The sequence below is a fragment of the Colletotrichum lupini genome, chromosome 8, assembly GCF_023278565.1.
Source record: "Colletotrichum lupini chromosome 8, complete sequence".
In the NCBI taxonomy this organism is placed as follows: Eukaryota; Fungi; Ascomycota; class Sordariomycetes; order Glomerellales; family Glomerellaceae; genus Colletotrichum; species Colletotrichum lupini.
Window position 1 is genome coordinate 2,312,147 of NC_064681.1, and position 25,842 is coordinate 2,337,988.

The 25,842-nt window shown below is 55.4% G+C and overlaps 9 protein-coding genes across 9 annotated transcripts; 4 read left to right on the forward strand and 5 right to left on the reverse strand.

Annotated features, from left to right (window-relative positions):
* Positions 1-102: 102 nt before the first annotated feature.
* Positions 103-1,521, reverse strand: CLUP02_15181 (glucan 1,3-beta-glucosidase; the record flags this gene model as incomplete). Its single annotated transcript, XM_049294105.1, has 1 exon — positions 103-1,521. One exon carries the CDS (start codon positions 1,519-1,521, stop codon positions 103-105), a length of 1,419 nt encoding a protein of 472 aa, XP_049151251.1.
* Positions 1,522-3,628: 2,107 nt separating this feature from the next.
* On the forward strand, positions 3,629-5,765 carry CLUP02_15182 (uncharacterized protein; the record flags this gene model as incomplete). Its single annotated transcript, XM_049294106.1, has 3 exons — positions 3,629-3,768; positions 3,827-3,917; positions 3,999-5,765. Coding segments are annotated over 3 exons (1,998 nt in total), but the record flags the coding sequence as incomplete, so codon positions are not given.
* Positions 5,766-5,997: 232 nt separating this feature from the next.
* Positions 5,998-10,094, reverse strand: CLUP02_15183 (ABC transporter; the record flags this gene model as incomplete). Its single annotated transcript, XM_049294107.1, has 4 exons — positions 5,998-6,024; positions 6,094-8,328; positions 8,408-9,184; positions 9,249-10,094. The coding sequence occupies 4 exons, from the start codon at positions 10,092-10,094 to the stop codon at positions 5,998-6,000; spliced, it is 3,885 nt and encodes a 1,294-aa protein (XP_049151253.1).
* A 2,573-nt stretch (positions 10,095-12,667) lies between these two features.
* On the reverse strand, positions 12,668-16,013 carry CLUP02_15184 (uncharacterized protein; the record flags this gene model as incomplete). The annotated part of the gene is made up of 4 exons (XM_049294108.1): positions 12,668-12,810; positions 12,899-15,245; positions 15,301-15,841; positions 16,000-16,013. 4 exons carry the CDS (start codon positions 16,011-16,013, stop codon positions 12,668-12,670), a joined length of 3,045 nt encoding a protein of 1,014 aa, XP_049151254.1.
* Positions 16,014-17,255: 1,242 nt separating this feature from the next.
* Positions 17,256-18,311, forward strand: CLUP02_15185 (uncharacterized protein; the record flags this gene model as incomplete). Its single annotated transcript, XM_049294109.1, has 3 exons — positions 17,256-17,391; positions 17,516-18,017; positions 18,080-18,311. The coding sequence occupies 3 exons, from the start codon at positions 17,256-17,258 to the stop codon at positions 18,309-18,311; spliced, it is 870 nt and encodes a 289-aa protein (XP_049151255.1).
* Positions 18,312-19,538: 1,227 nt separating this feature from the next.
* Positions 19,539-20,298, forward strand: CLUP02_15186 (ribosomal protein L23; the record flags this gene model as incomplete). The annotated part of the gene is made up of 2 exons (XM_049294110.1): positions 19,539-19,615; positions 19,731-20,298. The coding sequence occupies 2 exons, from the start codon at positions 19,539-19,541 to the stop codon at positions 20,296-20,298; spliced, it is 645 nt and encodes a 214-aa protein (XP_049151256.1).
* A 162-nt stretch (positions 20,299-20,460) lies between these two features.
* On the reverse strand, positions 20,461-21,669 carry CLUP02_15187 (uncharacterized protein; the record flags this gene model as incomplete). The annotated part of the gene is made up of 1 exon (XM_049294111.1): positions 20,461-21,669. The coding sequence occupies one exon, from the start codon at positions 21,667-21,669 to the stop codon at positions 20,461-20,463; it is 1,209 nt and encodes a 402-aa protein (XP_049151257.1).
* Positions 21,670-22,108: 439 nt separating this feature from the next.
* CLUP02_15188 (uncharacterized protein) lies at positions 22,109-23,821 on the forward strand (the record flags this gene model as incomplete). Its single annotated transcript, XM_049294112.1, has 4 exons — positions 22,109-22,245; positions 22,324-22,523; positions 22,608-22,801; positions 22,871-23,821. 4 exons carry the CDS (start codon positions 22,109-22,111, stop codon positions 23,819-23,821), a joined length of 1,482 nt encoding a protein of 493 aa, XP_049151258.1.
* A 339-nt stretch (positions 23,822-24,160) lies between these two features.
* CLUP02_15189 (uncharacterized protein) lies at positions 24,161-25,285 on the reverse strand (the record flags this gene model as incomplete). The annotated part of the gene is made up of 3 exons (XM_049294113.1): positions 24,161-24,205; positions 24,270-24,848; positions 25,037-25,285. The coding sequence occupies 3 exons, from the start codon at positions 25,283-25,285 to the stop codon at positions 24,161-24,163; spliced, it is 873 nt and encodes a 290-aa protein (XP_049151259.1).
* Between the last annotated feature and the right edge of the window lie 557 nt (positions 25,286-25,842).

Below are 25,842 nucleotides of genomic sequence, written 5' to 3' on the forward strand. Positions count from 1 at the left end.
CGTCCCCCCAAATTCCAAGTCAACCCAAGTAACCATTAGAATATTATAGGGTGAATAGTGATCATGCTGAGACCCGATCCTCTTCTGCTCTCCACGAAATCCTTACAACATGGCGAGAACAATCGCACCAGCCAGAACAGCAACACTGAAGGTCGTCGTGGTTGCACTGCTGCCAGGTACAACCGTCGGTCCTGTCGTGGGAACGCTGACGGTTCCATTAGTACCGGGGCGGCCGGTGCCAGAACCACCTCCGGAGCCACCGCCGGAGCCAGAGCTCTGAGAGGCAGACGGTGAAGCACCGCCAGTAGCAGTGGCGGTAGCAGCAGTGCCAGTCGCAGTAGCACCTCCGCCGCCGCTTCCACCCGAGCCACCATCAGTAGTAGGCACCACAGTCGAGAGAGTCGTAGCGGTACCAGCGGCAGAACTCTGCTGGCTTGAGCCTGAGCCGGATCCACCTCCTGTAGCAGTAGCCGTTGCAGTCGCGGATGCTGAAGCTGCGCTGCTGGCCTGGATAGAGGCACTAGCAGACGCGGTGTTTGTGGAGGAGGCCGAGGCCGAGGCTGATGAGCTAGAGCTGATGTTGTCGCATGAGAGGTCGTAGAGAGGCTTGGTAGTCAAGGTCGAGCCAATGACACCGAAGCTGGGGTTGGGTGTTGTTGGAGAAGAGTCCTGGAATGTGTACCACCAGACATTGGTCTTACCGAACATGGGGCAGCCGACGTCATTCCAGAACTTCTTTGCGTTCTCGAGAGATGGAACGGCAGCGCCGACAGTCTTGCCGCTGACGGGCCAACCAGTCTCAGTAACCCAAACGGGCTTTCCACCAACAGCTCCCTGGGTGGCAGCCAAAGCTTCGGCCCAGCGGTCCTTGCCGTCCGAAATGGAGTTGGGCTTGGTGTCCTCGAAGTAGGGGTAAGCGTCCATTCCAATCCAGTCACAGGCATCGATGACCGCCTTGTTGCTGCCATTAACCCAGGCGGTCCATGTGTCGACGTGACCGATAGGGGCACTGCTCAGAGGCGAGTTCTTGATGACTTCTCGGACTTGCTCAAAGTACTTGACGAGAGTGCTGGGCTCGGCGCCAGAGAATTCGCCGTTGGCAATGCCGGTAGGCGAGTGTCGGTAGAGGTCCTCGCTGCCGACAGAGATACCAGCAACCAAGCCGTTGAGCTGACTGCCGTACTGAGAGACAGTCTTCTTCAGGGCCTCAAGCTCGTTGGCGAAAGCAGCATCACCGGCAGAGGCCCACAGACCGAGCAGAAGAGTTGTCTTTGTGGAAATGGCGGCGGGAATGGCAGAGATGGGATCATTAGTGCTTCCTCCCTGGACCATGGTGTAGAGACGAGCAGAGGTGAAGGCGCCATTGGTGCCCTCGAGGCTAGCTGCGGTCTTGAACTCGGATTCGAAGTCTGACTGTGCCTTTGCTTTACCGTCGGTGAAGGTAGATCCGTAGTTGAAGCCCTGGAAGGCGCTGGCCGTAGCCGCGGCGTATACAGCCGCCAGGCTCAGAGAGGCGCGCATAGTTGTGATGCCGAAGGAGTGTTTGCAATGTTGCAACAGTGACGATGTGATGCAAGGTAGGCGAGATGATGGGAGTTGGCTGGAATTGATGGCAAGGTCCAAAGTTACCGTTGGAGGAGAGACTGGGCACTCTGGGAGGAGTGTTGACTACGGGTAAATATACAAGAGTCAGGCAGGTAGATCCAAGGTATTGCAAAAACGAGAGACGGATGAGTGAGGTTGTCCCAGAGTCCCGTAGGTACAGAGCAGGATGAGGGTCAGATAAGGTATCGTGAGTGACAGTGAAGGTAGGTAGGGAGGAAGAAAAGTGATGAAGTCAGTCGGGCGATGAAAGGGTAGAAAAGGGAAAAGGCAAGTGACGGGGAAGGGCAGAGCAGGCAAGGAGGGATTCGCCAGACAGTAGGAGGGATGCTTGTTCAGATCACATCACAAGCTTGGGAAGTTGGGGTGGTGTCCTACAGGGTTCCCTGTTCTTTGGGCCTCTCCATCTTCTTTTCTTGGGAAAGCTCTTCACTCTCGAGTCTCAACAAGAAAAACCTTGAAGGACGGGACGGGTGTAAAAGTCTGAAAGAGGCAAGTAAAGAAGCCAATTGAGTGGTGCCACCACACACCAACTTGACAGCACTAGTGTGTCTCTTCCTCATGCCCTCACTCCATCAAAACAACATCGAGGGCGCCACCATAGGTTCCTGAGAAACAACAACACACAGTCGTGACAGTCTCATGCAGGAACGAGCCAAGGTGAGGTCACTGGTGTGGCCCGTATTCTCTATGTACACAACAAGTCTAGCACCATACAAAAGTGTGCTATAAGGTATGGTCTTGCCCCTGGAACGACGGTGGCGATGAGGTCACGCCGGGCACAGGGCAAGGCATTCGGGGCAGGCCCGGTCGAAACACCGACCCAATCACGGCTGCCATCCTATTTTACCGGCGTCCCGGGCCTTCCCATTGCTCCCAACTGGGACGGCCGGGTCCCTGCTGGCTTGCCATATTTAGCAGTCAACACCCACTATTTTCTGTCCCCATGTCCCTGTCGCTGTCGTCCGGCCAGGCTGTGGCGCCCCTCCCCCGTATTTTCCAGCAACCACCATCATCGATGCCCCCTCCCGGATGACCAACATAAACACCTCATCTCTATGTATGCGGGACATTCCATTCGGGCCATAACACTGTCGCTCACTACTGTTTACCGAGTTGTTATGGTGCCGTTTTCCCGCGGGGTTATTCTGCAAAAATACGAGCGAGGCTTTGATGTGTGAATGATCAGCAGCCTCTCGATTTGCTCATCCCGTTCCAAGGTGTTGTAGTGTCGCTGTCAACTATTGCCATAAAGCGAACAACACGCTGAGGCACCTACGCACCTATGCAGTAGTTATATCTTGGAACAAAGTCTATAACTGCAGGAGAAGTCGGTTGAGAAAGTATCGAGTGTGCGAGTCTTGACGACGGAAAGAAGTCTTGAGAAAGCCACAGAGCAGGGAGCCGGCGTGACATCTGCAGGTACCTATGCAAGCAAAGCGCCTGCTTCCCCGCCTACTATGCAGGGGCCCTGGGTAGTAGGCGCCGGGGCTGGTTCTGACTGCATTCCTGGACCTTAATTCTGCAAACAACATATCTTCTCATTGATCATTCCGGCAAAAGAAAACCTCACAACTTCTAAGGCTTTGTTGAGAAACTTCTGGCATTGCAGTCTCAGTGTACAGATACCAGTCGACCAACTTTAGCGCAGTTATTACCGGAGCATTGCCTCCTGGTCATGCAAGGCTATCAGTAAGGTACTGCCTGTAAGACACAGGACTTTCTCGCCATAACAGAACCATAGGGTCTCAGTGCTTGATATTCCGTACCATCCCATCTAATAGCAACTGCCCACATCGAGCCGAAGTTAATGGCCATCCCGTCTCCAACTGGGAAGACCGACAGAAAGTTGATAGATGTGAGAGCCGAATGGACTTTGGTATCTCTTCATTGACAGCCGGCAACTTCGGAAGACATCTGGCAACACCTGTCAGTCTATCACATTTCTTAGTCAAAGTCCTAGATTCCAAGAGCCCAACCTGGTTCACCGAACGTCGTCAGACGGGTAAAAGTGGGACGGGGAACTAGGCATCTTCACGCTGTCATCATACCGACAGATAATCACTTTGATCGACTTACGTTCTCAAAAGATGCCAACCAACGCTTATCGCGGGGACGTACCGCCATGGCAGAATACAAGGCAATATTACCCATCAGCCCTCAAGGGTAAGAAGAGGAACGAAAGCACCGGCATCAATCACAAGAATTGAGCTGACATCCTTAGGTCCATCATCTCGGACTCCAACGCGGCCCCCGAGCAAAAGCCAGTTGTCCGTGTCACTAAGGTGAAGCTATCACGTACAAGCACACGCAAGGTACGCACCGGGTGCATTACCTGTAAGAAACGTCACATCAAATGTGACGAGTCCAAACCACATTGCGGCAACTGTCTGCAGACCCGCGGCCACTGTGAAGGTTATCTCCTGGATCAGAAGAAGAACAAAAAGTCCTCAGGGCCCGCAGAGCTCTGTTGGGATTCTACCCAGGCCATCATCCCTCGAGTATCAGCAGTAGCAGTAGCATCGCCCACGGCGCAGACGAAACTGCACATCAACACGGTCGACTTCCGCGATGACCACAGCATGACCTACTTCAAGGAATTCGTCGGCCTGGTTCGAGGCCCCTGGATGAGAGCTGCCTCTACTGGCGATCTGTGGGAAGTCATGCTGCCCCAGCTGTCCCGCAACAATGGCACTCTCCGCTCCGCCGCCATGGCCATCGGCGCCTTGAGCGTGTGGTACCGCCAGTCCGCCCATATCTCCCTCCATGCCATCACCGTACCCGACCAGCCAACCGCCCAAGGAGACATCCATTACTTCCAGGCTGTAGCCCACTACTGCGACTCTCTCAAGATGCAGTGTAGACGGGCCTCCGCCCAGGACGCCGTCTTTCTATCTGTGCTCCTCCTCTTCTTCGAGACTCTCAGGGGCAACAGGAAAGCCGCCCTCGACCACGTCAACCACGCTCTGTCCCTTCTCCTCGCCATCGTGACGGACACAGATGCCCAACATCGCCTAGCCGACCTAGCCCCTAATCCGATGCCCGTCATCAGCGCCGTGGCAGATGTTTTCAATCACCTGGCAAAGCAGGCACGCACCGTCTTCAGGGGTCGTATCCTCGATGGTCCGCCCCTGCCAAACCTCGCAAAGCGCCTGCAGAGTACAAATCAAACAATGGAGACCTTCATGATGCTCCTCAATCAGACGCAGAGCGAAGCCGCCAATTCGCCAGAATCGTATCCTGACTCTTTCGGTACTCTCGAACAGTTCGAGCAGATCTGGCCCGCCATCCGACGTCACCAGGCCGCCATGGGCGCCGTCATGGAGGATACATTCAAAAAGTCTGGCCTCAGCAGCGCAGACGACGACGTCTCCATCACCAAACTCCACCTCGAGCTCTTTGGGAACCCTCGCATTCTCAGCTTCTGCGAAAACTTCCACAAGTCCATGGTCAAGCTCAACGCGGGCTTCCAACCCCTCTTCAACCAAATCATGCAAGCCGACATCGGATCCCCGACCTACCTCCGCGCCATCCTCCTGCGCATCGAGTTCATGGGCGTCTACATCTTCAGCAACGTGCCCTCCTTTATCCAAGACGCGAGCGCCCGCGCCCTGACGCCGCTGTACCGCGAGTACATCTCCCTCGCGCACATCGCCACGAGGGCCGCCAAGAAGGAGTTCGAGACGAACCCGGCCCACCACCTCTCTCTGCAGTGCAGTCTGAGCTGGTGCCTCCTCATCATCTCCCTCTTCTGCCGCGACCCCCTCGTGCGCGACGAGGCCATGTGGATCTTGAAGGAGTACCCGGGCCAGGACGGCATATGGAGCATCCGCGCCCTGTACGCCCTGGCTTTGCGGAACCGTCACGTCGAGCGGGTGAACGCCGTCGGCACGCCCGACGAACAGTGGCGCCGGCTGTGGCGCCGCGAGTTCGTCTTCGAGGACAGCGGCGACCGCGTCGTGCTGCGGTACATGGAGAGAGATGAGGTGACCGAAAAGTGGCAACTGGTGGAAGAGGCAGCCGATATCCCCAGAGATGGCGGGGAGGCCCAGTGGAAGCGGCAGCCCCTTACTATACATAGCGGACTGCTCATCTTGGACCTGTTTAACGCCGTGGCTCAGGGTGACATGGACACGAGGTTACCGATTGGCAGGCCATGCTGAGAGATGGGAGAGACTGAAAGAGAGAGAGAGAGGCATGTTTCTAGATGCGATTCAAAGTGACGTCTCTAAATATGCTAGTTTGATACCCCCGACAATGATTCTGAACAAAAACGCAGTACATTTCCAACAACGCTGTCTGTTTGATGAGGATGGTTTGAGACTTCTACTTATACACTTCGTTCACTTTCGGCTACAACGTTCCTACGCCCTTCCTCCTGTCATGGACTGAAAACTACTGGTCGAGTGCCTGACTTTGACACTGATACAAACTTATGTTAGCAAAGCAAGATCATTCAAGTTAGTCAGAACCAAAAGAAGCACAACTTACCATTTCCCAGTACACGCCCTGTTTCCGAATAAGCTCGCCGTGGCTTCCCTTCTCCACCACCCGCCCCTCGCTGAACACGAAAATCACGTCTGCGTTTTGAATCGTCGACAGCCGGTGCGCCACGGCGACGACGGTGCGGCCGTCGCGCGCCCTCTCGAAAGCCGCCTGCACAATCTTCTCCGACTCGGAGTCGAGCGCCGACGTGGCCTCGTCCAACAACAAAAGCTTCGGCTCGCGGATGAGGGCGCGCGCGATGGCGATGCGCTGCTTCTGGCCACCCGACATGGAGACGCCCTTGGCGCCGACGTCGGTGTCGTACCCTTCGGGCAGCGAGATGATGAAGTCGTGGATGAAGGCGTCGATGCAGACCTCGTGGATCCTCTCGTCCGGTATGCTGCTGGGGTCGTCGATGCCGAAGAGGATGTTGTCCCGGACCGTGCCGCGGAACATGATGGGCTCTTGCGGCACGAGGGAGAGGTTCCGACGGTAGTCGTAGACGTCGAGCTCGTTGATGTCTACGCCGTTGCAGAGGATGGAGCCGTGGTTCCGGTTCAGGTCGTAGAAGCGTTCCAGAAGCGAGATGATTGTGGTCTTGCCGCATCCCGAGGGTCCGACAAAGGCCGCGTACTGGCCCTTTTCGATGGTCAAGTTCAGACCCTCGAATACGACGACGTCGCGCGTGGGGTACTTGAAGTGGACATCTTGCAGCTCGATCCGCACGCCGCCTTCGGACTCGACAATGTCTTCCACCCCTCTCGTCGCACTCTGGCCGACGTCTGCCGACTCCCGGACGTCGAGGATCCGGTCCGCCGCCGCGGCTGCTTGCGCGGCGCTGGGCGCCACGGCTAGCGTTTGACTCGCTGCTTCGGCGCCCTGAATGATGGCCATGAAGCAGACGAAGAACGCCTCCATGGAATACTCGCCTGTGGCGAGGAGCCTGCCGCCGTAATAGAACACCAACGCCTGGCAACCGAGACTCACGCTGTCGGCAAATCCATACAGCGCAGCTGTCCACTGTGCTTTGCGGCGAGCCTCGAGGATGTGACCGTTTAGGAGCTTCTCGTACCGCGCATTGATTGTGGACTCCATGCCGAGAGAGGAGACCGTCCTAATTGCTCCAATGGCCTCAGTGGCAAACTGCGAGCTCTCTCCGAAAACAGCCATGTTCATCTTGTCGAATTGAACCTCGTGTCTGTACTTCCAGAGACCTGCGCCCAACATAATTGGCATCGTGATGAACATGGCAACCAGGCCGAGCTTCCAGCCAAAGATGAGAGCGATGATGACACATCCGAGAACGGTGAAGACACCAGAGAGCAACATGGCCAGGTTCAGCCCGAGGAGTTCCTCCAGCAACTTCGCATCGCCCGAAACCCTGGCGCTCAGAGCGCCGTGGGAGTTCTTGTCCTGGTCGAAAAAGCTAATCTTCTGGTGAAGCATGTCGGTCAAATATTGCCTCTTGTACTCGGCGCTGACGAAATACTGCAGCCGCAGGCCGACCCAGCCCTGAGCGACGTACGCGAGGCCGACGCCCCCAGCGAGGGCGAGCCACATCAGACCCCAAAAGCTCGCCTGTCTCCTCAGCTCATCGCCAGTTAGTAGGAAGACGGCAATGACTTTGGAAAACAGCCATGCTTGTATCGGTGTGCCGGCCGCGGTCGCCATGCAAGATAAGATGACAGCTGCATACGACGTCCACTTTGCTCGCCTCTCAAAAAGAAGCTTACCAAAGCTGCGGACCAGGCCTCGAGGCTCTTGAGACGAATCACCCTCAGCAGTGTCGCTAAAGGCGGCACTTCTGAAGTGCTCATGGCCATTGACCTTCTCCTCTGTTTCCGAATCAAGCCCAGACGTAGATGCCTCGGACACCGACTTTCCAGGCGTTGACAAGTTCAGTGCTTGAGCTCTTACCAGGGAGCTGTAGACGCTGGATGGATCGCTCAGGAGGCTTTGATGGGTTCCTTGCTCGACCGCCTGTCCTTTTTGGAGAACCACAATGTTGTCTGCTTTCTTGATGGTTGAAAGCCGATGGGCGATGGTAATGGTAGTTCGGCCCTGTGTCACTCTGTCGAGTGCTGCCTGGACTATCTTCTCACTCTTGGCGTCGATAGCACTGGTTGCTTCGTCGAGAATGATGATGCGCGGCTTCTTGATGATACTTCTAGCAATGGCAAGTCGTTGTTTTTGACCGCCTGAAAGCTTCGCTCCGCCGTCGCCGACTCGCGTATCATAGCCCTGTAAAAAAGTTTAAAGTCAGCCAAAAGCTCCTTCAACGCGATCAGCTGCTAAGGAGAAGCAATTGTAATTTACTCACATCAGGTAGTCGGCTGATAAACTCATGAGCGTACGATTCCTGGCATGCGTCACGAACAAGCTCCCGTTTCACCGTCTCAGGCTCCTTCTCCCACTGGGTTCCAATGAGACCATTCGCAACGTTGCTGAAGATGGTGTTATTGAAGAGGAAGGGCTCCTGCTGGACCAGACCGACTTGGGACCTCCACCACTTGAGGTCGAGATCCTCCAGGTTCACGCCGCCGACGGTAATTGAGCCGGCCAACTCGGGTCGAATGAGTGACTTTGACTCGTCGGTGACGCTCTCGACCCTCTCAGCTCCCGGTTTCTCGGACGATGCATCATCCACGACCCGGGGCAAGGCGTGCTGCTCCCTCAGACTATACCACCGCTCCAGCAAGCCGACGATGGTGCTCTTGCCCGATCCGGATGGGCCAACGAGGGCGACATTCTGACCTGGTTGTATGCGGAAGCTCAGTGAGTTGAGAACCTTGACTCCAGCTCGGCTAGGGTATTCGAACGTCACGTCCTCAAAGACGATATCCTCTGCATCGATTTCTGGCTTCAGAGTACCGGAAGGAGGCAAAGGAGCGTCGATCACCGTGAATAGCTCACATGCCGCGACCATTGCCTTGCTTACAGCGATGACCGGGGTTGAAATCCTCTCCAATGAGGTCAGAATCATCATGACGGACATGAGAACCACGACAACCACGCCAGCATCGCTGAGGGCACCGGCAATATATCTCTGAGTGCCGTACCAGAAAGCCAGGCCGAACGCGCCGAATACGCCAAAGAACTGAAGTCATATTAGCTCTCACTTACACTTTGGGAACTTGGCTGAACAGGAGAGTAAAACGTACGATGAGGCCAAACTGAATTGCAACAACGGGAGCAGTTTTCTGAGCCCGTCTCCTGGCTTCATGCACCCATGCCTCGTAGCGAGAGATAATGTGCTTCTGCGCACCGCAAGCCATGACCAACCGCACTCCGCCGAGAGCCTCGCTGGCGATCGCGGTGCCCTGGGCATCAGCTTCCGTCGTTTCAGTCTCCCCCTTCACAATCACCGGTAAGCAGAAGGACAGAACCAAGAGAATGTACAAGATCAGCGACGAAGTCACCAAGGTGAGATCCCAGCTCCAAATAAAGGCAATGACCAGGGCCGCCCAGATCGTGCCGTTGAATTGCAAGAATGTCCCTAGACGATCAGAGATGCCGATTTGCAAGGTGGCAGACGTGCCAGTGATGGCCGTCGCGGCGGCGCCGGGCGGCATCGAGTCAATGACGTGGATCGACTGGTCGAACAGCGAGCGGAGGTAGTGCAGGCGGATAGCGGACGAGAGCCGGATCCCAATCATTCGGAAGCAGAACTTATTGATGGCGTTAAGGAACCAGCGACCGAGGAAGAGTGCCGTGATGTAAAGGGCCTGGCGGTTCAGGAGGCTCTCAAACTGCGCCGTGGTGACGGTCGAGCCGTTAGCAAAGTAGCCTGTGAATTGGCCGACGAGCTGGCCAAAGATGATGTTCATCAGAGGTAGCGTCACACCCGCGGCGATGGACGCGAACGCCGCAACCACGTAGACGAAGAAGTCCCATTTCGTTGCATAGGTGAAGACCCTGAGATAATCCGCAAACTTTGGCTTTCGCACCGGAGCCTGTGTACCCGTCGTCGAGGTGATCTCGTCGGTTCGGACTGGAATCTTCGCCATATTTTGGCACCACCTTCGTAGGTGTCGTCGTGCCCCTTGAGCTTGATCTTCTTTCTGGCGTATAGATGTCGATGTCGTGCAAAGAGGCTTTCCGTCCTAGATTAGTGCCCCTTTTTTCGCCTTCCGTGTTAGTCTGACAGTTTCCTTCCAGACTTTGACAGGAGAAGGAAATTGAAGGTTACTTTTGGGGGTGTGAGAAATCCGTCCGTCCGGATTGCTTTCCTGCTTGCTTCATCCATCCTGATGACTTTTTGTCCCATTGATGTTTTGACGTCAGAAGGTCCGACCTCGTGCTTCAAGGCGACGGACGTCCTTTTCCTCTGGTTCTTGGGCCTCTTTGTTGCCCTATCTTGTTTTCCTTCTGGACGGCAATGTGCATGCAGCAAATCGAAACGAGGCACTGCTGTCGATAGGCCGTGTAAGTGGAGGTCCGAGAATAAAAAACGAGCTGAGAGCTATTACATGACGAGACCATCTCTCTCGCGACGGCGAGACTGAGGTGAAAAGCCATAAAAAGTCTGATGACAAGTTGAAGTGAGATTTGTTAGTCTTTCATAGACTCGGAACCTGATGAAAGCCCGACGCAACGTCTCCCTTCCATTTTCGTACTCCTTTCCGCAGTCCGTCTCTGGGAAGCTCATCCCGCGCTGGATGCTGTCTCAGACGGACACTTGACAGATTGCGAACTACTGCAAGGGCCTCACTAGCAACCGTTTTTGGAAGGCGTAGAGCCGTGCGCTCGGGAACCCGGGTTCGATCCAGGAGACAGGCGGCGAGTTTGGGCCAATCACGGCAGTCTTCTCATACCCGACTCTCCGTAGACAATCTTTCAAGTAAGACTAAGGCAAGCAGCCCAAAGCAAAGACTTATGCATCGGTGAAAGGTAGGAAACACGTCCTCGGGGCTCGGAGTTGCGCTTGCAAGACAGATACTGATACGGGTGGCGATGCTGCAAGCTGCAGAGCGTACCGACGTGAGGAAGGAAGCAGCTATCGCTTCCCCCTTCTTCGACTCTAAGGCATGGAACTCTGTGAAGCGGACTTTCTGCGTCAAAGTCTTTGCGCTTGCGCTTGCGCTTGACGGAAGACAATTTCCAAGCTTCCCTTTCTCTTCTCACAATGTCGATACTGCCTTGGGCCAATTAGGCAAGGAGTCAAAGCTGAGAAACTAAGGCCAACAGTTCCGGGAACTATTGACCAAAGCTGCTGTTCATCGGAATGTCCCTCACAACGAGGTTAGCCTTTTTGCAAGCCTCACTTGATCCCTCGAGCATAGTTGCGCTCCTGTCCTATTCCTAGAGGCGCACGAATTCAGGTGACTGAATTCAGTTGGCCTTCTACAGTTTGTCTGGAAGAGATAGAGTCATGGAAGACTATGTGTTGAGCCCAAACCGCTTCCGCCGTGTCCGTGGGAGCTCCTGCATAATGAGGCTGCGCACCACTGACTGGTTTCCAATCGTCGAGGCGGATTCTTGGGTACGGCTATTCCGCACCCACACGAAGGCTATCCCGCACCCATACTAGGCCTACTCAAGCAAATAGTGGGCTGCACGTGACTACACAGCCGCAGCAGCCACATGTCAGGCCATGGGCACGCGCCTTCCCATTATTTCTGTTTTGACGCGTAACACCACCTTTTTTGGTCATTTTTGAAGCAGGATAAGTACCTCTCCCAGCACCAAAATATGGGCTCTAGAGATGTATTTTCCCTGAGCAAAGACTAGCTTCTGAAGTCGTGGTTTTGACTTCGAAAAGCGCGCATAGTCGGCATTGTAAAAGAGGGCAAAGTGGAAGGTGCAGTTGTGGAAGGTGCAGTTGTGGAAGGTGCAGTTGTGGAAGGTGCAGTTGTGGAAGGTGCAGTTGTGGAAGGTGCAGTTGTGGAAGGTGCAGTTGTGGAAGGTGCAGTTGTGGAAGGTACAGTGGAAGCTGCGCCTTCCAATCCTCTAGAACTGCCGGAATAATAGAGATTCCGGGTCACATGTGGCTGCTGCGGCTTGTAGTCACGTGCAGCCCACTATTTGCTTGAGTAGGCCTAGTATGGGTGCGGGATAGCCTTCATGTGGGTGCGGAATAGCCGTACTCGGATTCTTGTAGCAGGCGAGATCTTTGGCTCATGTCGTCTGCTCCGGTGTGTTCCATCTGCTTTGTCAGCTCGGACAGATCTTGTACACCGAAAGTTGATATCTTGAAGAACACCACCGTTCCGGGGAGTCGGAAGTAACTCAGTGACTGAATGGTTATGGTAGTCAAAGGCTCCGTAGCATCTTGTGCGCTGTCGTTTTACTCGGCAGCAACTGCCTACTTTTCGGGCTCAGCTTTCTACAGCTCCCTTGTCCAGCGCTTGACAGTAGTCAAATGTGCCCCCTTTGCAGCCCAACTAAATGCTAGGAGGAACCAAAACTCATAAGATGATCTGTGGCGTTTGGCCCCCGAAGAATGATGGTTATCATACGCGAACGTGATTGCATCTTGGCCACAAATCTAGCAGAACTTTTAGTCATTGGGTATCTCTCTTCATGGGCCGTGTTTCCGTCTTCTCTCGACCAGACCGACTCGCTTATGATGCTTTGCTGATCACATGTATCCACGTATACCCCGTATCACGCCCGACTTTTTCTCCTTCTTGTCGCTGCTGCTACCGCCACCGCCGCCGCCACCACTACCTCCTTCCTCCTTCTTCTTCCCCTTTTCATCTTTCCGTCGATTCTGTACTCCGCCTGGAAAGAATAAGAAAAACAATTCTCAATTAGTTGATCCGCCAGAACCCATCTCGGAGCCGAAGCCGGGCCGATGTTCCAGACTCACCTCTGCCGAAGTATCTCGGATCTGTCGTGGTCGGGCTAATGGCCTCGTCCGTCTCAATCGGGCTGGAAGGTACGGGTGGGAGGTGCGCGCTCGAGGGGACCGGAGTCGACGGCTTCGACATGATTGGCGGTGTCGCATTGTACGACGTCGGGTTGAGGAAGTCGTGCTCCGACAAGACCCTGTGGATCCCCGAGTGACTACCTCTCGTCGTGACCGGACTGCTCGAGTGCGTCGACCCTTCCCCGTCACCGTCCATGCGGAAGACGAAATCGCCCCGGCCGTGAGAGTTCGAAGATCCTACCGAGAACCGGTTCTCCTCTAGCTGCGACTGCAGCACCGTGTACTTCCTCATCAGGCTGGTGTATTGCTTTTGAAGCTCAGCCTGCTTTGCCCGACTCGCAGCTAGCGCGCTCTCGACCGCCGCCTTGGTTTCGGCGTTCCGTCTATTGTGAATGCCTTCATGCGCCTCTAAGAGTTTCGAGTTAAGCACGCCAATTTGCGTTTGGAAGAGCTTCTTCGTCTTCTGGAGCTCCCCCTCGCGCGCTTGAAGCTTCAAGTCCAAGATCTCGGCTCGGTTTTCTGCTTCCGCAGCAGATGTGATTGCCGCCTGTCTTTCTGCCTCCTTGGCTTGCAGGTTTCTTTCAGAGATCGACAGCCGCTCTACATCAGCCTTCAAGCGGTCGTTCTCGGCAGCATTGATTTCCACGGACTGCATGGTCTGCTTCGAATTTAGCTCCTTGACCTCAGCGTCACACACCAATTTCTTCAGTTTCTCGCTCTCTTCGCGTGCACCCTGCAACTCTTGCTGCAGAGACTGGATCTCTGCCTTGGTCTTCCTCGACTCCTCACGCAGAGTTCGCAGTTTTGCGGATAAGTCGGATTCCCACTTCTTGGCCAACGTTCGGCTCTTTTCTGATTCTTTCCTGATTTGATTCTCGGCCTTCTTTGAGTCTTCCAACCGCTTCCTCAGCGTCCGGTTCGTCAAGATAAGATTCTGTGTTTCGGCTTCACTTGCAGCTTCCCGAACTTGTTTGCGGCGCAATTCGCCGATATGCGCCATGTGTTGCTGCTTGAGATACCTTTCAAAGTTCAAATCATTGTGGAGTAGCAGAATCTGCCTCTGCAAATGTGCGACTTGGGATTGTCCTTCAGCAACAGACGTTGGCGTAGAGATGACTGGCAGAGATGGAGGCATGTGGCCAGTAGGGGCCTTCTCCGCTGCTGAATCTGGGTGGCTCAGCGCGAGTGATGGAACGCTATCATTGGCCAAAGACTGATGGAGTCCTGACTTGATAGCTTTGTTCGATTGAATCATGTCCTGCAAATGGGTGTGGGAGGTCGACGGAACTAGCTGAGGGGGCAACGTCGGACTGTCCCCAGCGATGTCTGCCTTGGGGGCCTCCAGGGAGTTTCTGTGGGAAGGCTGACTTGAAAGCGAGCTTTGACCTTGGCCAGTCGAATGCACGTGGCTGCTTGCTCTTGAGTTTTGGTCAAGATCTTGATTGCTTCTCCAGCTCTCAGCGCCAGGTTCCAAGCTGCATCCGCTGAGCAAGGCAGGACCGAGACCGTCTCGATCAGATTCATCGCTGAGAAGGGAGCTGTCACCCTCAGCCGACTGCATGCTGTCCGGTTCGATAGCCGCGAAACCTTCGGGAGAGAAACGCAGTGCCATGCACTCGGCCACGACTTCTGCTGGTTCGCTAGTCATCCATCGACCAAAATCGGTCTTTTCAGACTCGATTGTCAGGGTATAGAAGTTTGGGTGCAGAAGATGGCTTTGCCTGTACCGCTCAGACTTGTACCTAATCTCTGTTGGTTGAACTTCCACTTCATCCGCATTAGCCGCGTTAGCATGTCGAAGATAACGTTGCGGCTTCCTAATGTAGTCCATGAAATTGATGGGATACAAGCCGTAGAGGACGGTAAAGTAGTTGGCGAGATGAGGGACCTCGATGTCGTCGGTCTCGGGAGAGTACTGGCATGTCTCCCAGCCTGAAGGCGACGCAAGGCTCTTCTGCTCGCTTTCATCTGATGTTGCCTCGATAATACCCGTCCGTTCGCTGTCCCAGAAGAGCAACCGCGCATAGATATTGAACAAGTTCGGGAGATGTGGCACCAAGGAACTAGGCATATGTGGCAATATCATGATGAGGGCGGTGATGGCCATCGAGATGGCCGTAGTCGATGTGTCTTGTTGCAGGCATCGCAGCAGATTATTGAACAGCGGCGTCTGCAGTATCAGGTGTAGGTGTGGTGGTTGGCTCTGGACAAATTCGCACAGCAGTTTGGCCGCCCTCGCGCGGAATTCACTCCGCACAAAGCACGTATCTAATGCGAAAAGAAAATCCTGCCATAGCATAAGAATACTGGTCGCACCCACGACGGAAACGATGTTGACGTACCTTGGGCTTCTTCCTGCCATACGTAATCAAGGCCTGGCGTATTGCGCGCTCGCTGGATTGTGCAGTCAAGTCACTTTCAGACTGTATCTTATAGTACTTTTCTAGCCATGATGACAAGAGCCTCTTGGCGAAAGGGTTCACAACCCGTTCTTCATTTGGGTCGTCTTCCTCGTGCGCATCCAACATGAGAACCTCTAGCGTCGCATGGTGAGACTCTTCCATCAAGCCCTTCTCCCGAGTAAAGTTCTCCAGGATCGGGTCGTTGAGTAGATCCCACCACTTGAGAAGGCGGGCCGGGGTGCGGATCGCAGGCACCAGGAGTCGGAAGACGTGGACGAAGGCAGCATACTTGGGTGGTGCACCCTTAACATGCTTATCCCAGATGCCGAGGAAGTCATCTTGTAGTCGCTCGGCGCTCGAATCCTCGTATTTCTCGTGCTTGTTCAGGTAGGCATCGATGACTTGGGCGACATCGTCGGGCAGTGGAAGAGAAGGCGAGGCAAAGAAGGACGTCAAGGCTTTGGACAGGTCCTTAAGAGACCTAGAAAGTCTGGTATTAGCCCTATCGTGTGCGTTGTCGCAAGTCGCAGGCGCAGGTAAGTTGCGGGATGGAATATCGCGCACCACATTACGCAGGCGACCCAGGTCGTTGGGAAATGAAGGGAAAAGACGAAGAGGGAACACAGTCTGACCACTTACGCTGACGACGCCATTTTGTTAGCGGTGACTCTTCATCGAGCCTCACGATGTTCTTCGCTTGTGGAAAAAGCAAGGCAAGGTCCGTCTGTGGGCGCAGGTGGGTAAGTCGAGATCATGCAACTGTCAGGCAACGGCAACGGAATCTGCTGATGCAAGGTACAAGCTTTGCTTGGGACCCTCTCTCGAACAAGGCCGGGAACGCTGTAGAAGGCCGATAAGATAGGTTGGATCATTGGACGGCACGCTACAAGGCATGGGAGGGGCCTGACGGAAGACCACTGTTCGGCAGGACGCGGCCAAACAGCTTTGCAACACAGCTTGTGGTTGGTCTCGCTTAGTCTTGCTGTGGGGCCTGACCTGCTGGGTCTCACAGTGCTCTGTCGCGACTCGCAGGGCTCAATTCATTGCCAGTGCGACACCTCCAAGGGCGGGCGACGCCGCAAGGAAAGAGAGTTCAAAGTGGAGATACTTGGATCTCGGTGTTCCGGGTGCCCTGCAGGCATGTACCGGGACCCACCAGTGACCTCACGGGGAGACTAACCCCGCAATCCGCGAAAGAGCGCCATGCACCGTGGGCCACCGATGCACCCGACCCCAGAAAACGTACGGGAGACAGTGGGGCCATTGGACCACTTGAAGCTGTTGTGGGTTGTGGCCTTTTCCAGAAACGCACCTGATCAGTCACTCAATGGCCAGTTGACTCAGCTGAGCTGGACGAGGGCAAGCGGACCGTATGTAGCACGCGTAGGCAGGAGGGGTTGCTTTGGTTTGAAGCCGGCCAACTGCGTAGATCCAAAGGGGGGAAGGGGGACATACCGCCAGGAGAGGTACCTCAACGTCCACCTCAAGGTGATGCGTTAGGAGGTAGACATTCCGGAATGGAAGTCAGCTAAGGTCAGGTAAACCGTAACGAGGTAAGGAGAAGAAGAGGTCTGGTGGGTTGGTGGTGCATCTGCCAACCCCTCCTTTGACCACCTTTGACCAGATGACTCGACCCTTATTACTTCCTTCCCCTCCCCTCCATCCATCCAAATAGCTCAGAGCTTCCCTCTTCTCCTTCCACTTCCACTTCCTCTTCTTCCACCATCGTCAACCAACAAACAGCCCAATCTCATCAATCAATCGCCAATCCCCAGCAACGACCTTCTCCGAGAACTCATCTCGGTACCCCAATTACTCCAACACAACCTTACAGCTAGCACAAGCTGTATTACTTACTCTTCCCCCCTTGAACCACTACATTAACAACCGGCACGATGGCAAACAAGAGCTCTGCAGTGGCGGACGAGCCCATTGAGGTTCTGTTCGCCCTGCAACCCAACTTCGACCTTCTTGACATGGCAGGCCCTATGGAGGCTTTGTCCACTGCTCTTCATGACCAGAAGGACAAGAGTGAGTTACCTATTTACCTTCTTGGAAGCTTCTGCGCAGCTCCTCCTCCTCACTGCCTTCCCCGCTCCATCCGCCACGCACGCCGCTGTCATGCAGCCATGTTAACCAGTGCCCGACCCCGCAGACTCCAAGGCCTTCGAGTGTACCATTGCGGCCGCAGAGCCCAAGGTCGTCTCCGACTCTGGTGTTACCATTGGCACCCAAATCCCCTTCAAGGAGGCCTATGAGCGCCTCAGCGACTTTGACGTCCTCGTCATTGTTGGCGGCGACAGTGAGAACATTCTCAAGAACAATGCCGAGCCCCTTCCTCTCATCCAGGCCTTCTCTGAGTTGCAGCAGAAGGATCCCTCCCACGAGCGTACCCTCCTCTCCATCTGCACCGGTTCTCTCTTCCTTGCCAAGCAGGGTGTCCTCGCTGGCCTCTCCGCCACTACTCACTCAGACTACATCACCAAGTTCGAGATCCTTTGCAGCGAGGCCGCTACCCGCAACCTCACTGAGAGAACTGATGTCATTGACGATGCTCGCTACGTCGTCAACAACCTCCGCTTCGAGCTCGGAGATGAGGACGAGAACCCCTACGTCCGCCGCAAGTCCGACACCGGTCGCCGACCCTCTAACGCCAGGTACGTGGCCAGATCTACACCCCATCTCCAGTGCTACGAGTAAAACTAACTCTTTGAAACAGAAAGGGCAGCATGTCCTTCAAGAGCTCCGGCCGCCGCGAGTCCATTACCCGCCGTGCCGCGATGCGCCTCGGCGGTCTTCGCGTCATCACCGCCGCTGGAGTCAGCGCCGGTATCGATGCCGCTCTGTACCTTATTAGCGCCCTCGTCGACGACGCTTCGGCCGAGGAGACCGCTCGCTACATGAACTGGACCTGGAACAAGGGTGTGGTTGTTGACGGCCTTGATGTCTAAGTCAGACACCAATAGCCATGACAGATGGATGGTAAAAGTTCATCATGATTCATGAAGATCTGTAAGAAGGACGGGAAAAGCCTTCCAGATGTGTACGGGATAGTTGCGTCTCCATGTTGCTAGCAATGCTGTGTTTATTAGTACAATCCACCCTTACTTCTTTCGGGAAACAAATTCTGCGGTCTACCGCGTGTGAGTCGAATCTGAGTCACCGGTCCACTTGCAGCCGACCCCATGTACCGCGGTAGTTGTGCATGCCTTCTCAATGTGCTAGAATGGCATCGCGATGAGGAGGTGAATACCAGGAAAATCGCCAGCTGTGGTGCTCCCAATTCCCCTCATAAACCAGTGGAGATTAGACTCAGGTTTGTGCGCTGCCTTACATAACCCGTCTGGTCTTGGAATCTGGGGTTGGAGCTCTGACGGACAAGGCCATTCCTTGATCGGCACTGCTCTTGCCTCGTTGGCTGCTTTCTCGTGCCAGGTAAAACATCGGATATGAACGCAATAGGCGTGTATTGTATCCGTACACTGATCTTCTTGTCCCCTCTTGCACATCTCGATGTGAAGTGGTCGAAGCTTCCTCAGATGAAGGCAGCCAAGACTCGACGTATTGTTTCTGTGGAAGTGAGGGGAGAAGCTCTGCTAGCTCTCATAACTGAACTGGTACCTTATTGGTAGTGCTAAACACTGAATTGGCGAGAGCGAGTATCAAGCTGTCCGGCTCAAACTTTCGGAGTCCGAGATCTACGCATGGCAGGACGTCGCGTGACATGTCTTGACTCCACCTTTGCTTGACACACAAGCGACCCAGCCTTGCCGTTTTTTGCCGGGTTAGGACTGGGTATACGTTCGCAAAAAAGCACCTTGATTTGGAGTTCTTTGGCTTTCACTAGGGATGCCAAGGTGACTGTTAATACCTACGTGGAATCAAGGTAAGTTGCCCATAAATTGTATCTGAAGCCGAGAGTCAAAGGCCGGGGAGCGGGCCCGGTCGGAAGAATTGACCTCGTGTGGAGACACCTTGAGGGAGCTATCGTTGACCCAATTTTCCCGCACCTGCGCCCGGCACCCGTAAATCTGGCCCCACTAGTAAGGGCGGAAATACGTGACCCCGAGTCGACCAATCATCAATCAGATCAATCCTGACGGTCAACTTTTTGGATTCTCGCATCGCAGGAGCTCCACGATCGATTAAGCTCAGCCAAATCAACGACGGACGACAAGATGGCGGAGGCATTGGCACAAGCGGTAGCCCGCCAAGGGCCGGCATCCTTCAAGCTGGGAACGAAGGCAGTGTATCTGTAGGTTCAGCTTTCCAATCACAACTACCTTCACCCGAGATCACCTTTCACCCCCTGGCGCCACGCACCTCGAAGACATCATTCACAGAAAGCTAACGTCTCTCTCCCCCCTCAGGCCGAACCATGTCGTCACTTTTGTCCGCAAGGACAAATCCCCAGCCAACATGGCCACCTTCAACGTGCCCCTGACCTTCACAAAGTTCGACATCCGCGACTACCTCTGGAACCTCTACAACGTCGAGACGACGGCGGTGCGCTCCCAAGTCAAGCAGTCGGCCATCGAGCGGCGGTCGACGGGCTCCGGCTATTTCCGCCCGCAGAGCACCAAGGTAATGACGGTGCAGCTGACGAAGCCCTTCGTGTGGCCCTCCCCGCCCGCGGACCTCGAGCCCTGGAACAAGAAGCTGTGGGAGGCGCGCGAGAGCGTCTCGCGCGAGCAGTACCGCGGCGACATCCGCAAGCAGCTCGGCAGGCTGGCGAGACCGAGCAAGGACAAGGAGAGCCCCGAGAGGAAGTTTTTGCGCAAGCAGGCTGGTAGAATCTTGCGCGGTGCGGCGCCGGGCAAGTGGGATCAGGGGAACAAGGAGGTTGAGCTGGATAGCAAGTGGGATCCGCCCAAGAAGAGGAAGGCGAAGAGCTGGCGGTTGATCAAGAGACAATCGAAGAGATCGGTGAGGAAATGAGTATCTTCCCGTTGCGGGAGTTCATGAGATGGGGGGTTGACGGAAAGGGTTGGGATATTCACGTGTACAAAAATCGAAAGAACAATAGTGTAGCATGCGGATCGGCATGTTTTGTACAACACACAACACACAACAAGGACGGCATGCGATATAGAAAAGGTGTCAATTGGTTTTGGTATCTTTGGATTCGGACTCCTCAGTTACGGCATGCCTTATTTCTTCAGATGATGCGACCCAGTGCTGAGACTCTTGAAAGCGAAGAGCTTCGTTGCCCCATGCCCACCAGCCAGCAGTCAGATTACGCGCAAATACCTCTAGGCCGCGATATCCTCGGAGCAGCAGGTCGTCAAACATGCAGCGCAGGTTTGGCTTCCGTGAGTGAACGTCAGGGACCGCGGCAATGACCCTCCCGGGCACCTTCTTATTGTCACCCCGTTTTCTCGCGACGATGAGCCTCTCCCAGGGTTTCCTCCACGCAGACTCCATGTCGAAGATGGCATCGCCTTGCGACGTGATCTTAACCCATTGCCACTCGGCAGCGACCTCAAGGCCCCAGGATGCGAGGACACCCTTGGGCGAGGTGAGCAAGTCTACCAGCGTCGCCTTATTCGTCACCCAGACGGCAACGAGACCGCCGTCTGCGAGATGGGCGGCGACGGGGATCTGGTCCAGCAGCGCGCGTGTCTCCTTGAGACCGTAGACGGTGGCATAGCCGCCAGTCGTCTTCTTCTTTCTCCTCGCGGACTTGTTGGGCCAGGGAGGGTCCATGATAATGAGGTCAAACTTGGGCGCCGTCGAGAGGAAGGATTCCCTAGTCTCCTGGATCGAGCCGTTCAGGTACGTAGACTCTGGGGGAATAAAGTGCGCCGCAGCCGCAGCCGCAACCGGCCGAGAAGCGGCTGCGGTAGTGGCAGCGGCAGCATCGTCGCCGTTGTCCTTGCGTGCGGGATGATCCTGCGGGCTTACGCTGCTTTCACGACCGGTGGTGCTGACGACGGCGCTGCTGCTCCCGCCGCCCGTCACACGAGGGAGACAAAACGGCGCATCACAGGTCCGTCTTAGCGTATCGAGGGCGCTCCTCACCGCTGCCTCGATCATGAGGTCTGCGAGCTGGCTCGCCGGCGTCTGGTTATTGGTTTGAGGTTCCCGGGGCTCTGGGAGGGTAAATGGCGCGGAGACGGGGTCGACCGAGAGGAGCCGTCTCTGTGGTTGTCCTGTTGTCTCGGCACCTTGGCCCGGTAAGAGCTGGCTCTCCTCTAACGAGGCGGGTATGTCGACGAGACACACGGAGCGGTCTTCATTTTGGAACAGGACGCATCTTGGCGACGAGCACGCCTGAGAGGACTTTGATGGAAGACTAGTAGAGGTCATGACTAGAATCGTATCTTCTTCTCATTCTTCATCTAAGTATAACCAGGACCAGCGTGCCTTGCCCCTGTGGCTTTGACCCGGGGCGTCTTCCCCGGAGGCTTGATTTGAGGCCCGGCGCAGTCAAAGTGCCCCTCGACCGGACCCTGGTGGGGGCTTGACTGTGGTGGCCGTGGGAAAAAACAGTCCGGTGCTTGTAGTCCCCAATCCTACCGAGGCCCTCCTGCGTTGGTGTGGTTTCCCCTTGGACAAGCGGTCTGGTGTTAGTTAGTTTCTCTGTGTGTGAGAAAAGTCTTTGCAGTCAGTCCCCGATTCGACTGCCCACATGGAGTGAAATTGCGGAGGTATCGTGGGTATCAAAGGCCTAACCCCGGACCGGAAGTGAGTAAAAGCAGAGAAGATCCTGGAAAGACAGCCCGCTGCAGAGGTCGAGAAGTTGAAAATGACCATCCGCCCGCGTCGACGCTCGGCAATCTTCGGCTCGTGGCCCAGACCCCTGTACTCCGTACTAGAACTCTCAGCGGGCAGCCCCCAATTTACCGCTCGTGCGCCACGCTCCTCCCCCGTAGAGCACCAGTTGTGTGCAATGAGAAGGAGCCTTTTTAAAATCTCGCCTTTATGACGTCCCGCCCCGTCGCATTTCGGCTTTACTTGTAGACCCTTCCCTTCCCTTCCCGCACTCTGCCTCCTTGGAACCTTCTCCACGATCACCACTCCCCCCCACGATCCTTACCCTCCTCGCCTGCCAGCTCGTGCTGTGAGCTCCTTTAGTTTCTCCTTTACCAATCTTCGAATCCTCGACCCCGGAAACTTCGAAACACACTTCTGGAAAACACGATTCGCGGAATGCTCCTCGAGTAACGCCGGGCCCAGCACTTTCACAAACAGCCAAAGCGAACGAGCGCGCTCGCCGGATTGCGCTGACTAGGTGATGCCGTCAGCGCTGCTGGAACATGCCTCTATGTCGGAGGTAGCACCAAATAACCAACGAAATGCTGCGCGACCGAAGCCAGACACGAGGGCCCCTCCCGTGTGCCCGACTGACGACGACGAGACGGTAGCCGTCAGGAAGCAGACGCGGACGTTCGACTATGTCTGGCGTTCTGGCGTCGCGGGAGGCCTGGCAGGATGTGCTGTAAGTAGCAATAGGAATGAATCGGCGTAGAGAGGATATCCGTCATGCTGACGCAGATTTGTACCACAGGCAAAGACGGTTGTCGCACCTCTTGACCGAGTCAAGATTCTGTTCCAGGCGAGTAGTCCGCAATTCGCAAAGTACACTGGGTCGTGGTTCGGTGTCGTGACGGCAATGAAGGACATTCGCTCCCACGAAGGCTTCACGGGGTTGTATAGAGGACACTCGGCCACTCTCCTCCGAATCTTCCCCTACGCCGGAATCAAGTTTCTTGCGTACGAGCAGATCCGCTCCATGATTATCAGGAGGCAAGATCAAGAGACGCCCTGGCGCCGGCTTATCAGCGGCTCCCTGGCGGGCATCACATCCGTCTTTTTCACATATCCCTTGGAGGTCATTCGGGTCCGGTTAGCGTTTGAGACAAAACACGGCGGTTCCTCGTTATCCGCGATTTGCCGGCGGATCTACAACGAGCGTTTTGTGCGGACGTCCCCCGCCTCGCAAGCGGCCGGCACCTCGGCAACTGAGGCGGCCGCCTCCGCCGTCACCGCCGTTGCCCCGCGCTCGGGTCTGATCAACTTTTACAGAGGCTTCACCCCGACCATGCTGGGTATGCTCCCTTACGCCGGCATGTCCTTTTTGACGCACGACACGGCCGGCGACGTTCTCCGCCACCCCAAGCTCGCGAAATGGACAACGCTTCCGCGGCCGGAGAACTTGCCTGCGGGCAAGCCCACGCCGCTGCGATCATGGGCCGAACTACTCGCCGGTGGTGTTGCCGGCCTCATCTCCCAGACTGCATCGTACCCGTTGGAGGTCATTCGTCGGCGAATGCAGGTTGGCGGTGCCGTAGGCGACGGCCACCGACTGCGCATCGGCGAGACGGCCGCCATGATCTTCCGGGAGAGGGGTATGCAGGGGTTCTTCGTGGGCTTGACTATTGGCTACGTCAAGGTTGTGCCCATGGCAGCGGTCGCCTTTTACACGTACGAGAGATCCAAGATCTGGCTGGGAATTTAGACTGTCTATCCTCTGTTGTGTGGGTTGCTGTTTGAATTTGGCGTTGTTGGAACACTGGGACAAACAAGCATTTTTTGGGAGAATTTTCTTTTTCATGAAATACGCGGGTTAGAGGAGCAGTTCTCTTGGGACCAAACCAAAGGAGTAAGATGGAGTACTAGAATGGCGGCTGTTCTGCACATGCCAATCATCCAATATATTTCTGGATTTTTTGCGCCACATGCCAACACCTCGACTTCACTGCGCGATGTGCGTGGTGTGAACCTTTGGATCGCTTTGTTTGATGTGACTGGAACAATTGGATGAAAGCATGGTATTCTAACTTCGTGATTTATAAGCTCATTCCTTCTCCTCGCCAACACATCTTGTAATCTCAACACCATCCTAGCGAGAACTTGTCAGCACCCTCATGGGCCAGAGCAGCCAATCCAAGAGACCGAGAACTTACAGGCACACCAGTCGGCTCAAAGCTGTTGATGAGCTTACTCTCGTACCGAAGATTGGGGTTCCCGATGCGCGACAAGTCCAGCCTCTCCTCTCCCTCGCGCTTCTCGTACTGCTTCGCCGTGCGCTCGTCGTGCCACCCGGCCGCCTTCCTCGCGTCGCCGACGTCTCTCGCGGCGGCGCGCTTCTCGGCCACCGAGCTGCGGACGTACTCCAAGTAAGGCGGGTTTCCCGGCTTGATGACGTTGTCGGCGGCGAGGACGGAGCCGGGGCCGACGAGGCCTAGTTGTTCGGCGAGTTTGAGGTCCGTGGTGTAGGCGGGTTTGTAGTGGTCCAGGAACACGAGGTCGATTTTGGAAAAGGTGCCGTCGGCGTGCAGGCGCGCGATGGAGGCGTCGCTGGGGCCGACGACGACTTTGACCGTGTCGGTGAGGCCGGCGAGGTCGACGAGGGAGCCGATGACGGCGGCGAATTCGGGGTTGCGCTCGAGGGAGAAGTATTGCGCTCCGCCTCCCGGGGAGGCCTTGCGGACGGCGGCGCCGAAGAGGATGCAGGAGTAGCCTACGTAACCTCCTAGTTCGACCTGTTGGCGGGTGTTAGATTTCATCCAATCTCTCTCTCTCGTCTCTATGTCTCGAAGGGGGAAAACAGTGCGGAATGATCAGATCATCCTTAGCCAGCAAGAGCGTTCGGATGGTTACAGGTGCGATTGTCAAAGACTGCTGAACTTGCGACGGAAAGCCGCCTCTAGGAACGAAGCTCTTCTCTTACCATCACCTTGGGCTTGACTTCAGCGATCAAGTCTGTTACAATCTTGCCCTTGTCCTCGCCCACATTCATGAGGTACTTCTTGGTCCGGCCAAAATCGTCAATCGCCTTCAACACGCCCTCCGGCGAGCCGCGGATCTCATCGAGGTTGGGTTGGCTGTAGACAAAGTGCAGAAGTTCGATTTCGCGGCCGTCGTCGAAGAACACTTCCTCCTGGACGGCGTATGCCTTGCTTTCGTCAAAGTGAGGCATCTTGACTGAGGTATGCGTGCCAACCGTTGCAAAGTCACAGTCGCTTTCTTGGTGTTTATGGTATCTCAATTGGAGACGAAAGATCTATGTAGATAAGATAATCCGAAGACGGCGAGAAGGAAGAGAAAACAGAACAGAACGCATTCCCAGGCAGCTCATCCCAAGGGCCACCGGTCTAGTTATGATCACGATGGATGAAACAGAACAGGCCTTCCCACCAACATTAAAACGCCGCCTCCGTCGCGCGCAAGCAAGGAATTCCGAGCAAAGCAGGCACATTTGACGGGAACCGTAGCTCTCGGCGACCTTGACCACCTTTACCACACCCTCCTACCCCAACTTTCTCGTTTCCCCCCTCACCCCTGTGGAGCTGCCCCTCCCTCCTCCGATCTTTCCAAATTAAATTGACCAGGCAATAATTGCCGGGCAAAGCATAGCAGCAGCAGCAGCAGGGAGAAAGCTCGGCCATCATCCATGACACGCCTTGGGCTATTTGATAGCTGTTTGAAGGCAGGGCGCCACAGGGTACCTATGTAGCTCCGGCCTAAAAAGGAAGA